We start from the raw sequence: 17092 nt of genomic DNA on the forward strand, positions 1-17092 counted from the left end.
TTATTGATCTTCAACAATTCCCTTGGGACTCCGCCCACAGGATTCCATTCCCGCCTACTCGGACTACTTGGCCGCCTCTCTTCCTCTCGCCCCGCCTCCTCGCCTCTCGGCCCGCCTTTTCTCGGAGGCCGCGTGGTGCACGCCGGCACTTGTAGTCCGTTCGTAGAGTCTCGTCGTCAGGGGCTTTGCGAGTGGACTTCATTTCCCAGAGTTCCTCGTACTGGCGGCCGTAAAGCGCGGCGGTCGAACGGCCGGTTCCGGCTGAATGTCAGTGCGGGGCTGCGGGCCGGGGAGGGAGGTGGTTGGCGGTCCCTTTACCACCTCCGCCGCTGCCTCCTCCGCTTGAGCTGCCGCCGCGGGCGCCAGGCCGCTCGGCTGCTGGGGCATGAGACCGTGAGGAGAGCGACGGGCCGGGGCCGCCGACATGTTTGGCCGCTCGCGGAGCTGGGTGGGCGGGGGCCATGGCAAGTCCTCCCGCAACATCCATTCCTTGGACCACCTCAAGTAAGTGTGTAGGGGGCGGAGGGGGAGGCCGCGGATGAGAACTGGGGATGGGGGCGCAGAGCCCCGTGCGGGGGGCGCAGGGCCGGGTGAGAGCCGAGGTTGGCGGCGGAGGCCGAGAGGGGCGCCGGAGGAGGCTGGGTGGTTGTGAGCGAGGACTCGGGTTCGAACCCTGACCCCGGCGCTCCCGGCTGTGTGACCTTGGACGAGTCGCTTGGTTTCTTGTAGTCTCAACCGCTCGACCTGTCAAGTAAGGGGATGAGGTTTCGGTTACGGATGCGGACTTGGTTCCTGCGCGGGGCGGACGGTGGTCACCAGGCTCTCTCCCGGGGTGGGTGGGGGTGGGGGTGCTTTGTAGTCTGGACGATCCAAGGCTTGGATTGTGGAGCCGGGCAGCTCTGGATTCGAGTCTAGGTGTGAATTTAGGCCTCAGTTGCCGCAGGTGTGTAGTGGGTAGAGTGACAGCGCCTGCTTCCTGCGATCGTTCTGAGGGTTCGTTGGATAAGAAAATGAAGATACAGCTCACAACGTGTACAGGGCAGAAATGAAAGGAACGGGGTATTTTTCTGGGGGGAGCCTCAGCAGAGGGCAAGCAGAACTAGAGGTGTGGGGGAAGACAGGTGGCAAGCAGGGCCCTGGGGTTGCAGGCGAGCACAGCGAGGAACAGATTAAGAGCGTGGCTTTGCAGTCAGCCCTGCCTTCCAATCCTGATTTTTCCCGACTGTGTGACTGCGGACAAATTTCACCTCTCCGAGTTTTCCCCATCTGCGAATGGGGGAAAGAGACCGAGCTGTAGCCCATGGTGGTGGCCGGCTTCCTTGGCCTGAGGAGCGCTCTCAGACCACTCCCCCAGCCCGTTCCCTCCCCCGCTGACCTTTCGGGTCGGTTCATCCGGAGCTGCTCTTAGCCCGTTGTGTGTACTCCTTTTCAGTTTCTTAAACTGCTGCTTCCACGAGGCCAGACACTCTTGGTTTGTTCACAGCTGGGTTCCTAGCGTTTAGCACACAGTAGGAGCTCCGTGGATGCTTAAAGAATGAAAAAATGAGTTAGGAGCGGAGCATGCAGGTGGACACGCAGGTGTGGGGGCCGTGACAGGGAAGTGAAGACCTTTGAGTGGCGGTGACTTCGGGGAGGAAATGGGGGGGGGCCGCTGACAGGGGGAGTAGAGAGGAGGGGCTGGTCCCCTAGGGATCTGAGATTCGAGAGGACTAACAGGAATTTGGGAGGTGGAGGGCAACAGGAGGATCCGATGGGGGCTTTCGTTTGGCCCCTAGGGATTCTCCGCTGTGTCTTTCTGGCAGTGCAGTGAGCAGGTGTTTCATAAATGTTCGTGGTCTTGAAAGGGAGGGCAGCTGGCGGGCCTGGGGAGAGGGAGCGGCTTGAGGACTTGGAGGAATTTAGTGAGTGGGTGGGTGTGTCCTAGGGGAGGCTGGGGACCCCGGGGAGGCCTCTGCCAGCACGCAGGTGCCCCTGGGCTCTTGCCTAACTGCCTGTCTCTCGCCCTTTTAAGTTCCTTGAATGTTTCTTGACTGCTTTATCTGCCGCAGGTACTTGTTAAGGACTTCCTGTGACATTCTTTCCTTTAGCAGCACCCCCCCCCCCCCCCCCAGAGCCTGTTCACTGCAGGAACTGTTACTATTGCGATTTTTTGGAAGTGGGAACTAAGGTTCCAGGAGCTCAAGGCGCTTGCCCTAGGTTGCACGCACTATGCTTCTTTCTGAATGCGGTCTCCTGGCCGCGCAGTCTGGGGAGGCTTTAGCTTGCCTCAGACCAGTTGCTCGCGGGGTACCCTTGCCAGCCGTAAAGGTTCTCGGGTTCCTTCGCAGTGTCCTGGGATCTGCCCACATTCATTGTTTAGGTCCTGGACCCGTCGGAAACCTAAGCTGCTGCCCTGGTCGGACAGATCTGCTTAATCCGTATTACAGCCTGAAGAACCCGGCCATTTGTGTGCTGCTGTGGGCCTTGAGACGTCCAGTGTGACGTGGAAAAGAGAGCCATGGGCAGCCGGGGCCCACCCGGGCCTGCGCTGCTCTGAGCTTGGTGCCAGCAGGAACTGTCTTGGACAGCTCCTTTCCTGAGGGGGCTTGCAGGCTGCCGCGGGGGGTGGGGGTGGGGACAGCCATAGAGTCCATGACTGTCCAGTGTGTCAGGGCTGGCGTCGCAGCTGGCGCAGGGCTCCGTGGGAACCCTTCTTAGGCACTTTTTGGTGGAGGCCCTACCAGAGTGAGTCTCCAGGGACGGGCACGAGTCGCCACGGAGGGGTCACCATTGCTGGGACCCTGAGTTCTGTGGCATGAGGAGGGGGAGCTGGTTGCTGTGGGAACGGGGCTGGGGGTAGGAATGGACTTGGGTGTGATGTGACACGCGGGGTGACCACTGGGAGGGCTGAGAGGTCTTCCGGGACGTGGCCTTTCAGCACTAACAGTGGCTTAGTCCTGGGCGAACCAGAACAAATCATTCACTCTTCCAGTGACAGGTGACGGTTCCTAAAACATTCGCTCTGGCCTAGAGCAGCGTGTGGAGAGAAGTTTAGAAACTTAAGACAGTTTAGAATTGATAGTTTGGCACACAATGCATCTGGATGCCTTTATGCCTTTTTTTTTTTTTTTTTGACAGGCAGAGTGGACAGTGAGAGAGACAGAGAGAAAGGTCTTCCTTTGCCATTGGTTCACCCTCCAATGGCCACTGCGGCCGGCGCATCTCGCTGATCCGAAGCCAGGAGCCAGGTGCTTTTCCTGGTCTCCCATGTGGGTGCAGGGCCCAAGGACTTGGGCCATCCTCCACTGCCTTCCTGGGCCATAGCAGAGAGCTGGCCTGGAAGAGGGGCAACTGGGACAGAATCCAGCGCCCCAACCAGGACTAGAACCCGGTGTGCCGGCGCCGCAAGGCGGAGGATTAGCCTGTTAAGCCACAGCACTGGCCTGAATGCTTTCTTCTATTTTCTTAAAAGACTTATCTTTTAGAACAATTTGAGATTTACAGAAGGATTTAGAAGATAGTTACAGAGAGCTAGAGACCCCTTTAAAACCAAGTTATTCTTTCTGACATTCCCAGCTCGTAAACCGGAAGGGACCTGTCCTGTGAGACAGGGTTTTGCTGTGGCTAACCCATGAGAAACTACCTGTGGCTTTGTCTGCGGAGCCGGGTTGGTGATTCCGTCGAGGCGGATTGAAATAGTCAGGAAGCTGTTTGCTCCGCATCACGAGTGGTGCTTTGCCCAGACTTGTGGTGGCAAGGCTGTGCCACTGCCAGCAGAGCCCCTACCGATGGTGTCACTTGACAGCTACTGAAACGGCATCTCTACCAGAGATTGCCAGTGCGTGGCAGGTGGAACTCGTTATGTTGTATTTGGCCTTAGTTTTGGTCACCTTTGTGAGTGGCTCAAGACTCTTGGCTACAGGTGACAGCAACCCAGCTGGAATTGCCTTAAACCCCAAGTGGGCTCTGTTGAATGGCCTGTCCGGACACAGCCATGGTGAAGTGCAGTGGTTAGACGAAGCAGTATGGAATCTGTCTCCTTCCCCTTCTCAGCTCTGCTTCCTTCCACGTTGGTGTCCTTGTCAGGCTCCGGTTCACAGCACAGCAGTTGGGCAATCCCTGGAAAACAGACAGTCGCTTTTCTTCGTATTGCCAGCAGCCGAGAGTTAAGCACGCTGGACCAGCCTGGGTCTTGTGCCATCCCCAGGGGTGTGAGGTGTGCTAAGTGGCCAAGCCTTCCTCACATGCCCTGCCTGGAGCTGCACCCAAGCTGGTGGACAGTGAGGGAAAGGGTGCTTCCCGTTGGAGGGAGCATGGTTGTTACCCACAGAAGGGGAGGAATGTCTACCTAGCAGGCAGGTGCTCACCTACACTTGGCATATTCAACTTTTGGCTAAGATAGCACCCAAAGTTTCAGAGTCTGGGGTGAAGGTTGCCGGACTGATTTTCTTATGGTATGTTCATTTCACATAGTAGGACAGACTGTGTCAAGTCTAAGTTCTCCTGGCCCTTCAGAGCACCCCCGGCTCTGTTCCAGCCTATGTTGTTTGGGAGCGCAGAGGCTCAGCAACTCCTTGGTAGGCACATAACTGGAGACCTGGGTGCTGAGCAGTTGTCAGCAGGCAGGAGGTGGGAGCATGTTTCAGAGGGGTTTGAGAAAGCCCAGGGTGGGGAACTGGGCACATCGGCAGAGCTGGGTCTTTCCGTCAGGGAGAGCTTGTGAGGCCCAGGGCTGGGGCAAGGGGAAGTTTAGGACCCAAGGGCAGAGGAGTGAGGGGCACAGGAGGTCACTAGAGGCCAGGTCCCCTGGGCTTTGTAAACATGGTAAGGAATCTGGAAGTTAGACTGTGGGCAGTGGGGAGCCATGGAAGGCTTTGTGTTTTTTGACCAAGAGGAGTGCTGTGGTCTGGCTACAGTTGGGACAATGGCCTGGAGGGGGGCCAGACTAGAGGCCAGTGTCCACGCTCAAGTCACCTCAGCAGCCTGCTGTGGCCACGCTTCTCTGTCGCTCACTGGCACACACCTTGCACACTCACGTGTCTGCGCCTTTGCTCTGTCTACTTGAGCTCCCTTTCTCTCTCCTTTCTGCCCATCCATGTGCATAGCCCGCTCTTACATGAAAGTTCCCCACGAGAGCTTTGCTGTCACCTCACTTCCCTGGGCTTGTTCTCCCTGCCCCGCTCTGTTAACACTTCATTTACTCTCTGCATCCACCAGGGCTGGGGCCCTGTCAGGTCCCGCAGGTTCTTGAGCTTCATCCCGGCCTTGACTTGGCTCCCGGAAAGGGCCCAGGGTTCCTCAGGCACGTCTCCTTGCCAGCTCCGGTGGTCTGACCATGTTAGATTCTCTCTGTCTCTCCGAATGTGCACAGACTTCAGGGGGGTAGGGACCTGTGCGGCTTGTTCTGCTGGGCACTGTTGGCTGCCGGCACGGGACAGGGACAGAGGAAGCGGCAACAAAGAGCTGACAGAGGCCGAGTGGAAGAGGCCCGTGCTGGCCAGCTTTTTAGCAACCACCTGCGCTTGCTTGCTTGGTCGCAGTGCCTGTGGCAGTGCAGTGACTTCTCTAGGGAGGTAAGTCCTGCCCCCACCCTCACCAAGTATCCCACGCCCAGCCTCACCTGCCAGCCGCGTTGGACATCTCTGCCGAGTGATTCACCACGAGGAGCCTGTGAACACCTTTCCCTGGTTCCCAAGGCTGACTCCGCCCCGCGTGGCTGCTCCTGGGCCTGCTGGATGGTGGTTTTCAAGGCACAGAGTGGGCTGTGCTAGGGAGTGTGTGGAGGGTCTCTGTGCTGGTGCCGAGCAGGCCAAGCAGACGTAGGCTCCATGTCCCCCGTCTTTCCGACACCTGGGCTGCTGTTACTGGAGGTGTGTGTGCACTGAGGGTGGGTTTCTAGGCCCATAGACTTCCTGTCACTCTGCTTAGCATTTCCACTGCTCCCGTTTGAGCACAGTGGCATAATATGGTACAGGTCACAGAACTCGCAGCTGTCCTCAGAAAGTGCAGTCACTGAGGACAGACTGGGACCTGGCGCTTCTGTTGCTGAGATGGACAAAGTGACTGATTTCTGTGAGGCGTGGGACTTCTTCAATGCAGCGGTTTCACCTGTCAAGGCGTGGGTCTCTGGAGAAAGCAGGGTTTGTCCGTAGCCCTTGGCGATAAACCTCTAGAGTGTGGGTTGCATGTTGGCAGGAGGCTGCAACTCTTTGGTCTCCAGGCATTTCAGCCTCTCCAGCTTCTCTGTTGGTGTAGAGTTTGCTCCCGTGCGAGGGCCTGCGAGTGGACTTGACATCTGCGGAGCTGCTGTTGTGGACGTGAGGATGCTGGCTCTTTTCCGAGGGAATGGAGTATGAGTCGGCTGGAAGGACTTTCCGTAAGGCCCGCTGTGGCCTTTTCAGACTGCTGTGTATCTCTTGGTTTTCTTGTGTGCCAGACATGCACATGTACATGCCTAGCTAACGGCAGTGCTGTTTGTTATTTGCATTGTCTCTGTGGGACGCCTCTAAGCATGGCGTCTGGAGTCCGACTGCCAGGTCCCCCTCCTGGCTTTGTCCAGGCTGTGTTGGCTCCCAGAGCCTCAGCTCCCCCGTGCATCGGGCATCAGCACCACAGCGTTCTTGCAGGGGTAGCTGCGTGAACGGAGCTGCAGCTCAGAACAGAGCCTGGCACTAGTAAGCTTCAGCTGTTCCTACCATGATGCAGATTAAACCCACGCAGAGACTGGGGGAGGAAATGTCATTGTGACAGTCCTTACATTTGTAGGAGGACGATCCTGACTTGCCGTGGATGTCCAAGGTGATCATACTGTCTTAGAAACTGCTCTGAGATAGGGCCGCCGCTTTGCTGGCAGAGATGGTCACTGTGGCATTGTTGGTTCCTCACCAGCTAGGACTCCTAAGCCCTCAGGAATGTGGCTTATGCTTGGTAGCCACTACAGATGCTTGCACGCAGTGGTCAATAACAAAAGTGGTTTTATTTTAGCTGAGGTAGGAAGAAAGATGGGTCATGCCAATGGGTATGCAACGTGAGCCCAACTAGGTAAATACCCACCTCAGAGAAAAAGACCCAGAGGCCTAGACAGCAGCTGCACTGCTGGCGGCTGGCGGCTGCTCCAGGCCGTGGCACGATCCACCATTTCTTCTCTTCTGCTGTGGTCAAAGGTTTCAGCCTTTCTAAGATTGGTGCTGCGTTTGTAGTCAGAAAGTCTTAAAATTGTGTATCTCTAGGACAATTGAATTATTTGATCTTACAGAACTCTGCAATTAGATGCAGCATTACCACTGCCCCTCACTGCCCACAGCTGCTCCAGACATACAGAAGACTTTCCCCTAAGGCATTTCCTGGACCAGGATGCTAGGGCAGGGTGGGGACAGAGACACGAGCAGTGCAGGCGAAGCATCATGGAGCTCAGAGCCGGGAGCCCCGAGGGCGTTTCTCTGTTCCAGCAACAGGCAGGAGGCAATGGGTGTTCAAACAGCGGCTTTCACAGGTGCACCAGGAAACAGTGACCTAGGAGTAGATCTTCACAAAAGATGTGCAGGACCTTACCCAGCAAACGGGGGAGGAAATGCTGTGAATATCATATTACTACACTGTTGTAAGTATTCAGTTCTCTCCAGATTTAGCTATAGCTTTAGGGCAGTCTCAGAAATCTTAGTAGTGTGCTTGTGGAAATTGAGAATGTGATTTTTAAATGTGTATGGAAATGTAGAAGAACAAGAATAGCTATTACAATGTTGCAAAGATAGAGAAGGTAGAGGGCTTCTAGTACCGCACAGCCAGAGTTATGGTAAAGCTGCTCTAATCAGCCAGCCTGGTGTTGGCACAAGGATAGAGAAATAAACCAGTGAAACTGGAGCATCCAGAAAGAAGCTCACTCATGGAGTCCCCTGATGAGTGGCACAGGTGACACGGAAATGAGGGCCTTTTCTGTAAATGGTGCTGGGTCAACTAGATCTCCACAGAGAAAATGTTAATTTGGCCCATACCTCATACTATACACAAAAATCAGTTCCAGATGTATTCTAGGTCGAAACATGAAGGATAAAACCAGAACTTCACTAGAGGAAAATGGCAGTTCTTCATGACCTTGGGTAGGAAAGGATTTCCTTTTTTTTTTTTTTTTTTGACAGGCAGAGTGGACAGTGAGAGAGAGAGAGACAGAGAGAAAGGTCTTCCTTTGCCGTTGGTTCACCCTTCAATGGCCGCCGCGGTAGGCGCACTGCGGCACACCGTGCTGATCTGAAGGCAGGAGCCAGGTGCTTTTCCTGGTCTCCCATGCGGGTGCAGGGCCCAAGCAGTTGGGCCATCCTCCACTGCCTTTCCGGGCCACAGCAGAGAGCTGGCCTGGAAGAGGGGCAACCGGGACAGGACAGAATCTGGCGCCCCGACCGGGACTAGAACCTGGTGTGCCGGCGCCGCTAGGCAGAGGATTAGCCTGTTGAGCCATGGCACCAGCCTGGAAAGGATTTCTTAAGCTTCATACAAAAAATACTATCCATGGGAAATATTGACAAACCGGTTTTCATTAAAATTAAGAACCTATGTTCATCAAAAGACCACTATAATAGAGCAAAATGGCAAGCTACAGTCAGAGAAGAGGTTTGTAGTGTGTATAAGCAGTGAGGAATTTTTGTTCAGAGTATATAAGAACATGACCAGGGCTGGTGTTGGGGTATAGAGGGTACAGCCACCGCCTGCAGTGCTAGCATCCAATATGGTACCGGTTTGTGTCTCGGCTGCTCCACTTCCAATCCAGTTCCTTGGTAATGGCCTGGGAAGGCAGCAGAAGATGGCCCAAGTGCTTGGGTCCCTGCCACCCCTCCGGGAGACCCATAGAAAGCTCCTGACTCCTGGCTTCAGGCTGGCCCAACCCTGGCTGTTGTGACAATCTGAGGAGCGAATCGGCGGATGGAAGATCTCTGTCTCTATCTCTGTAGCTCTTACTTTCAAATAAATATTGAATCTTTTTTAAAAAAAAGGACCAAATAACTAAGAAAAAGACACCTGGGCTAATAAAATATGGGCAAAGGACTTCTACAGGCAGCTCAGGAAAGAAGATTTTTTAAACAAGATTTATTTATTTGAAAGAGTTTGGAAGAGACAGAGAGCGCGCACAAGTGAGCAGTCGATCTTCTATCTGCTGGTTCATTCCCCAGATGGCTGCAACAGCCAAGGCTGGGCCAGGCTGAAGCCAGGAGCCTGAAGCTTCATCTGGCTCTCCCACAAGGGTACCAGGGGCCCAAGCATTTGGGTCATCTTCAGCTGCTTTTCCAAGGTCATTAGCAGGGAGCTAGATCTGAAATGGAGCAGCTGGACCTCAAACTAGCACCCATATGGGGTTCTGGTGTTGCAGGTAGTGGCTTTCCCTGCTATGAGAAGGCACTCACTTCATAAATGATCATGCAGTCAAACCCAGATGCCATGTCACTGTCCGCCCAGCAGAATGGTTCCCCTGAGAGAGCCAGGGCACATGAAGTATTGGGGAGGCATGGAACCAGTGGAACCAGCAGACCATGCCCATGCTGCTGGACATCCCCAGGCCTCAAGGCTGTCTTGGCCTGTGCAGTGGCAATAGTGGGCATGTCCCCAGAGTGCGGTGGGTCTGACTGTCAAGGGCAATCTTCCCACAGAGCCAGGCCCATGAGAGCTCCTGGACTCTTGAGGATTTACCATCCCCCCCTCCCCCCCACCTCCCCTGCCGCCCCAGCTATGTAATGGAAGCAATGATATTAATACTTGGTTTGGTTAGCTGTCTCTTACTTAATTCCTCCCGACACCCTAACAGATAGATACTAAAGTATTTAGGTACTGTTGCTGCTCCCACTTCATAGGTGAGATAATTGAGGTGCACAGAGATGGAGTAACTTGCTCAAGAGCCACCAGTAGTAAGTGCTTAGGCCCAGGCATGCTGGCCCCAGCGTGCTCTGCTGCCTCTCAGGAAATGAGACAGACTGTCCACTTCCTGCTCTGGTTTGTCCGGACCTTCCTATCACCACTTCTCTCTGAGGTCCTCTTTCCTTAACCAGATCCAGTTCCTAGAATATTCTTAACTCACCATGCCCACTCACTGGCCCCAGTTCCTAGAATGTTCTTTGACTGATTTGGCAAGGATGTTAATGTGGCCCCTGTCAGAGTGATCACAGTGTAACCGTGCTCTGTGGCGTGCTCGCTGCGTGCCAGGCGCGGTGTCTGGCTCTTCCTAGGCATTCCCACTGAGTCTGCAGAATGATCAGTGAGGAGGCCTGCACAGTTAGGGCCACTTGGAGGACCCTGAGCAGTGGCATGCCTTGTCCAAGGACACAGGGCAGGTGTGAGTGTACAGAGGTGCCCGTGATCCGGGACCTGTCCGGGGCCTGGAGGCAGAAAGCCCAGTAAGCTGGATTCCAGCCTGGTCCCGAGGAGTTTATCCCATCCTTGTCTAGGGTCTTCAGAGCAGGCCTGCTCACCCAGGCTGCTGCCTCCCAGTGGCCGGCAGTGTTGTGTGTGATGCTGATGAGAAGAGAAGAAAACTCCAGAGTCAGGGAGAACCTTTCCCTCCCCCACACTGCTGGCAGTGCCTTGTCCCTGGGAGAGCACCCGCGGATGGCACAGGGAGTGTAGAGTCAGTGGCGCTGGGATAGGGAGTGACATAGACAGGTGCAGTGGTGCTGGGCTAGGCAGTGACATAGACAGGTGATTCTGACGCAGGAGGCCTGTGGATTGCTATTTGGAAAACTGCTCTTGGGGAAGATGTAGTTGAGATACAATGGGAACAGCTGTGAGGGGTCCCCTGTGACCAACCCCAGGGTAGTTCATGTTCTGTGTGAACCTTACCACAGAGGGTACCTGACCTGGTCCCCCACATGCCACTCTTTCAGTAGATTGGTGCACTGAGCAATTTGTTATTTGGGAGGGCTATTCTAGTTGGTGCAGGTTAAAAATTTCTTACAACTTCTAATTAATTAAACTCATTAAATGCTTGATTTTGCAAGTACTGTGTCTTAAAACATGGCCATCAGCAGGGCCAGCACTGTGGTGCAGTGGGTTAAAGCCTTGACCTGAAGCACCGGCATCCCATATGGGCGCCGGTTCTAGTCCCGGCTGCTCCTCTTCCAATCCAGCTCTCTGCTATGGCCTGGGAAAGCAGTAGAAAATGGCCCAAGGCCTTGGGCCCCTGCGCCCACATGGGAGACCTGGAAGAGGCTCCTGGCTTCGGATCAGTGCAGCTCCGGCTGTTGCAGCCATCTGGGGAGTGAACCAGCGGATGGAAGACCTCGCTCTCTGTCTCTCTCTCTCTCTCTCTGTGTGTGTGTGTGTGTGTCTCTACCTCTCTCTGTAACTCTTTCAAATAAATAAAATAAATATCTAAAAAAAAAAAAATCACAGAAAACTACTAAATAATCCCCAGACCTTAAAGACTTCAAAAATCTACTACCTTAAAGTCGCAGATTATTTGTAGTGTCCATCTGCGAGGTTCTGCCTCTTTCTGTCTTCCCCCAGTTCAGAGACTTTAGGTCTGATCTCCCTGTCCTGCTCTCCCCACCCCCAAACTGAGCATTCCTACAAGAGAAAGCAGGAGGCCGCTTTTCCGGAGTCTCTCCCCGGGGTGTGTTTCTGCGTCCCAACCCCGAGGCTTCTTCGTCAGATGCGGGCCCTCAGAGAAGTCGTAAAGCAGTGCCAGGAGGCTGACGTGGTGCAGCAGGTTAAACCACCACTTGCAGGGCTGGCGTCCTGTATGGGAACACTGGTTTCAGTCCCAGCTGCTCCACTTCCAGTCCCCAGCCATTGCTGCCATGTGAGAGAGAACCAGCAGATGAAAGATCTCTTTCTCTCTGACTCTCTCTCTCTCTCTGTCACCCTGCTTTTCAAATAAATAAAATAAACCTTTGAAAAGGGAGGATAAGTGGCTGGATTGCTGGTCCCTGCATTGCTCAGCTCTGACCTCTGGTTTTTTGGTGTTCTGCACTACCAGCAGAGGGACCGTGAGGACTGGGCTGTGTCTGTCTCTGCCCCAGTGGCTGGCTTCCTGGCCTGTCAGAATGGATGAACTCCAGTGCTGTAGGCTCTCCAGCCATTTCATCCTGAATTTCACAGTCTATACTCAGTAAATAAACTCGTTGCCTCTGGACTGCACAGCGCTTAGCTTGGGCCCTAAATTCTGATGGTGTGCTGCACTTGGCTGGGATCACACCACCCCATTGTAATCTTTTTGGCGCAGGATTTTTGTCCCAGCCTTTGGCTGTGGAACCCACCTTCTCTAAGCCATGGCCACTTTGTCAATCTCAGCGTCAACCTGGCAGTGGGCCTGGGTTAGGCATTTGGCCCTGAGCATCGGAATCACCGGGAATGTGTGAAACAGGCCGATGCCTGCTCTTCACCCAGTTCTGCTGAGCCCTTAGCAGTCTGCTGGCGGGCTCCAGCAGCCCCCACGTTATCCAGGCCTCCAGGTGACTCCCGGGCACGTCGAGGTCTGAGGCTGGCTGTCTGGAGGGTTTGGGTCGGTGTGTCCCTGGTGTGTGTGGCTTCAAAGCATCACCTGCCATTTTTCTTGGTGGCGAGTTATGTCTCATCAGTTTCTTCTGTTTTCTCTCCTGGCCTTTCTCTCAGGTATCTGTACCACGTTTTGACCAAAAACACCACAGTCACAGAACAGAACCGGAACCTGCTGGTGGAGACCATCCGTTCTATCACCGAGATCCTGATCTGGGGAGATCAGAATGACAGCTCTGTATTTGAGTAAGAGTTTCTCGTGCGTTTTGTTTTTGGTTCCTTGTCTTCTTTTGAATGTTTTCCCGAGTGTGTACTGTGAGTCATTGCTGATGATGTCAGAGCTTGACGCTAATTTGGTCTTGCCCAAGTGATCTGTCTGTATAAAATGTCCTTGAATTGGAGGAGTTATGGAAATGAGTGTCTCTAGAAAGCCTGGACATGTCAGGGGTAATTTTCCAAGTAGTGTCTGACCATCTGCCCCTTTGAAGGGGAAAATATCCGGAGTGGTTGGAGTTTGGGTGAACAGAGGGACTCGCCCTGGGGGACTCCCAGGCCCACAGTCACTGGGCTTCCTGGGGGCCAGGCACAGTGCTGAGCTGACCCAGCTGGGCCTCCCACCTGCCCCAGTGGAGGCCCCATTGGTGTCCTTGGTTCTGGTCAAGGTCACACAGCTAGTAGTGATGCAGCAGTGTCTCCACCCAGAGCCCGTGAGCCAGTTTATCCTTGTCCTTACACTTGCAGGCTTGGGCCGGGCTCTTTATCTTCCCAAGCCTGTTTCCTCACCTTCCCGGGAGAGTCTCCCCAGCTAGCGCCTGCACCGAGTGGGTGCCGAATAACTCACAGCACCTGGTAAAAGCAGGCCAGCCTCCCAGGAGGCTCGGAAGCAAAGGTGGGGTAGGTGTTCGGCCTAGCCGTGGAAACATCAGTTCAGATGCCCGTGCCCCGGGTTGGAGTACCCAGTTTCAGTCCCTGGCTCCAACTCTTGATTCTCACTTCCCAGTCATGTGCACCCTGCGAGACAGCATGTGATAGCGCTGGCGTGTGACTTCCCACCAGCTACAGGGGAGACCTGGGTTGAATTCCTGGCTCCCAGCTTTGGCCTGGCCCAACTCTGGCCACTGCAGGCATTTGGGAAATGAACCAGTGGATGGGACCTCTATTTTTCTCTCTCTGCTTCTCAGATAATAAAAACAAACAAAAAACTGTGTCCCTTTTATGGAAATAGACTTTTATAGGTCATATGTCTTTTTAGAAAAACAGCAGTTAGAATCCCAGTGAGCCTTAAATGACTGTCCAACAGAATCCCCCAAAAAAGTTTTATTTTAAATAAATTTTGCAATTTTGGAATAATTTTAGATTCGCAGAAAAGTTACAGAGGTAGTTCAGGAGGTTCCCATGTACCCAGTTTTCCTCATCATCAATATCAGTGTTTTGGAGAAAGGGAGAGACAGAGACAGCATCCGACAGGTGAGCGCCCACCTGCTGGTTCAGTCCCTCAGATGCCCAGTACAGTGAGGGCTGAGCTGACACCGGGAGCTAGGAACTCAGTTCAGGTCTCCCAAGTGAGTGGCAGGAACCCAGTCCCTTGAGCCGTCATGCTGACTCCCAGGGTGTGCATTAGCAGGAAGCTAGAGTCTGGAGATGTAGCTGGGGGCTGAACCCAGGTCCTCTGCTAATGGCATTGTCACTGCCAGGCCTCGTGCCTGAGCCAATTGTTAACACACCACCACGGTGCATTTGTCAAAACTCAGAAACGGACCTTGGCACGGCACTTTGAAGTAAACTTTGGACTCGATTTGAATCTGGCCAGTTGTTCATTAATACCCTCTTTCCGCTCCGGGACCCCATCCGGGCTCCCGCAGTGTAGTTAGTGACCACACTTTCCCTGTCTCTTGCTGTCTGTGGTGGTTTCTTAGTCTTCCCCTAAAAATGCCATCCAGGCATCCTGTGGCTTGTCCCCCAGTTTGGGTTTGTGTCTGTCGGGTCATTTTCTCATGATGGGGTTGGAGACAGGAAGTGCCCTTCTCATCCCATTGTCACAGGGCGTGGGTGATGTCCACACTGCCTCTCCGGGGATGGTAACCTTCATCACCTCGTTAAGCTGGCATCTGCCACATTTTTCTACTGTAAAGTGACTCTTTTCTCCCTTTTGCCTATGCATTTTAAGTGCTTTTTAAAAAATTTTTTTATTTTTATTTTTTTTTAAAGCAGAGTGACAGAGAGCCAAAGAGTCAGAGAGCCAGAGCCAGAGCCAGAGAGAGCTATCTCCCATCCTCTGGGTCACTCCTCAAATGGCCGCAGTGGCCAGGCCTGGGTGAGCCTGAAGCCGGGCACAGGAACTCCATCCAGATCTCCCGCTCCTTACTTCCTGGTGCTGAGAGCTGCGTTGGCTGATCTTGTGTTTTTTTCCCTGCCCTCCCCTGGAATCAGCCGCTTTGCTCAGGGCTGCCTCCTCCCCTAAGGGGTTTTTCAGAGTGCAGGCTTCACATTGCGCAGCAGCCCGGGCACTGTCCCGGAGCTGGCTGCTGCGCGGTAGTGACCGGACGGCGATTCTCGGAGTCACTCTGCGTGCACCCTGCGGCGAAGGCATACATAAAGGGTCAGAGGCAGCCATGCTGCCGGGGCCACAGTTGGAAGAGATTTTGGGGGTAGTTGGGATGATATTTGCTCATTAAACACCACTTTCCTGGATTCAAGGCAGTTACAGGGCACGGAGCACGGGCCAGGCCTATGATCCTTGCTCTGTGTGCCAGCAGACAAAAGGTGAGAGATGCTCAAGACCGAGTGGACCAGCACACGCACGTGACTGCGGGGTTTCCTCTGAGGCCGCCAGAGCAGAGGCTGCCGGGTCCTGTCCGGAACGTAGAGCACACAGGGAGGAACACTGCCTCCCTTTACGAGAGGCATTTGGGAGTAGGGGGCGGTTCTGTTCCCAGCGTGTACCCCCAGGGCCTGCATGCAGACAAGTGGCCTGCTCAGGAGAGAGGCAGAGCGGACCTGGGGCCCGACGAGGGTCCCGTGCCACGTCAGCAGCTTTGAGTTTCCTTCCCGTTCCTTTCCCCTAGATAGGGGAACCGCAAACCTGACGATTTGGAAACCAATGCCCTTCTAACCAGCGTTATCGTAGCCTTTGCAGGGAATTCCAGGTGTGGGTTTCTTAACTCGAGAGAGCAGAGCAAAGAGGCTTGGTAAGGAAAACTTGGGACCCAGAATAACGGATGGGAAGTGCTGCCTGTTGAGTTCACAAGTGTGAGCTTCCGAGGCGAAGATCCTTTCCTGCTGTGTCCTAGTGCCAGTCCCTGGCTTCCCGGAACCGGCACTGTTCTCCTGGTCTGGGCAGAGAGCAGAAAGGTTGCACGTTAACCTTGCTGGGCAGTGCCTGGGAGCCGGCAGCTGTGGAAGCCAGGCTCACAAGGCCGTGCAATGTGGCGGCGCTGGAGAGCCTGGCAGGGCCGGGTGTGCTGCGTGTGCTGCGACTCTCAGCGATGTCTGGAAGCGAACCGCTGACCCTTTCCTGCTCTCTCCACAGCTTCTTCCTGGAGAAGAACATGTTCGTTTTCTTCTTGAACATCCTGCGGCAGAAGTCGGGCCGCTATGTGTGTGTCCAGTTGCTGCAGACCCTGAACATTCTCTTTGAGAATATCAGTCACGAGACCTCACTGTGTAAGCACACGGCTGGCACGCGCCTCTGCACTGCTGGGCATCGGGGGGGCGGGGCGCACTTCTGTGTGTCTGTGTGTGTGCCTTGTGTGTCAGCCTGCTTGGGCTACCCTGGCTGCAGGTCACTGGCTCGATGTCTTGAGCCGTGGAGTTTGCCTTCTTACAGTTCTGGAGGGTGGACGTCTAAGATGACGCTGCTGTCACAGGCGGGGTTTCTGGTGTGGGCGTTCTTCCTGGCTCGCAGATGGCCGGTGTTTCAGTTCATTTCCTGTTGCTGTAACAAAGTCCCAAGACTAGGCCACGAATAAAGGAAAGAGGTTGATTTTGGCTCACGGCGCTGGCAGCTGGGAAGTCCAGGTTGGGCATCGCACTGGTGAGCTCCTTGTGCCTTTTGCACTCCTGGTGGAAAGTGGAAGGGCAAGTGGGCATATGCACAAGGCGGGGAGGCGAGTGGTGCCCGTGCTGTATAGCAGCCTGCCTTCCCGGGACCGAGACAGTCTTGGCAGTGAGAAGTCACGGGAAGAAGGCACAGCCCATCATGAGGGCCCTGCCCTGTGACGTGCACCCTCCCAGCACGGCCCTCTGAGCTGTTAGAGTCTCCACACATGAGCTGTGGGGACACACTCAACCCTAGCAGCCACCTTCTCCCTGTGTGCAATGTTTCTTCTGTGCGTGTGTGATGGAGAGCGAGCAATCTCTGGTGTCTCCTCTTCCCGCAGGACACCGGGCCTGGCAGGTTAGGGTCCCACCCTCCTGAGCTCCTTTAACCATAGTGACCCCCTAAGAGCTCTGTCTCTAGATAGGGTCGCAGTGGGGTTCAGGACTTCAGCATTTGCAATTTATGTGGGACCCAGTCCAGTCCCTGACACCGTGTGTATCCCCGTGTGACAGGGCGTGGAGAGGTTCCCCTCTGCTGTACCATTCTGCTGTGTTGGCGTCTCTTCCGTGACTTCTTGTTAGCTGCAGGTGCTGAATAGTC

The 17092-nt window shown here is 54.5% G+C and overlaps 1 protein-coding gene across 2 annotated transcripts in view; it reads left to right on the top strand.

The window, feature by feature from the left end:
• Positions 1–283: 283 nt before the first annotated feature.
• The window catches only part of CLEC16A (C-type lectin domain containing 16A), a 204697-nt gene continuing 187888 nt past the window's right edge, over positions 284–17092 (top strand). For both annotated transcript variants that reach the window (XM_062180005.1, XM_062180006.1), the window contains exons 1-3: positions 284–504; positions 12571–12699; positions 15983–16116. In XM_062180005.1, the coding sequence (XP_062035989.1) occupies positions 425–504; positions 12571–12699; positions 15983–16116 (343 nt within the window). In that variant the 5' untranslated portion in view covers positions 284–424. The remainder of the gene's footprint in view (positions 505–12570; positions 12700–15982; positions 16117–17092) is intronic.

The sequence above is a fragment of the Lepus europaeus genome, chromosome 21 (genome assembly GCF_033115175.1).
Source record: "Lepus europaeus isolate LE1 chromosome 21, mLepTim1.pri, whole genome shotgun sequence".
Classification (NCBI taxonomy): Eukaryota; Metazoa; Chordata; class Mammalia; order Lagomorpha; family Leporidae; genus Lepus; species Lepus europaeus.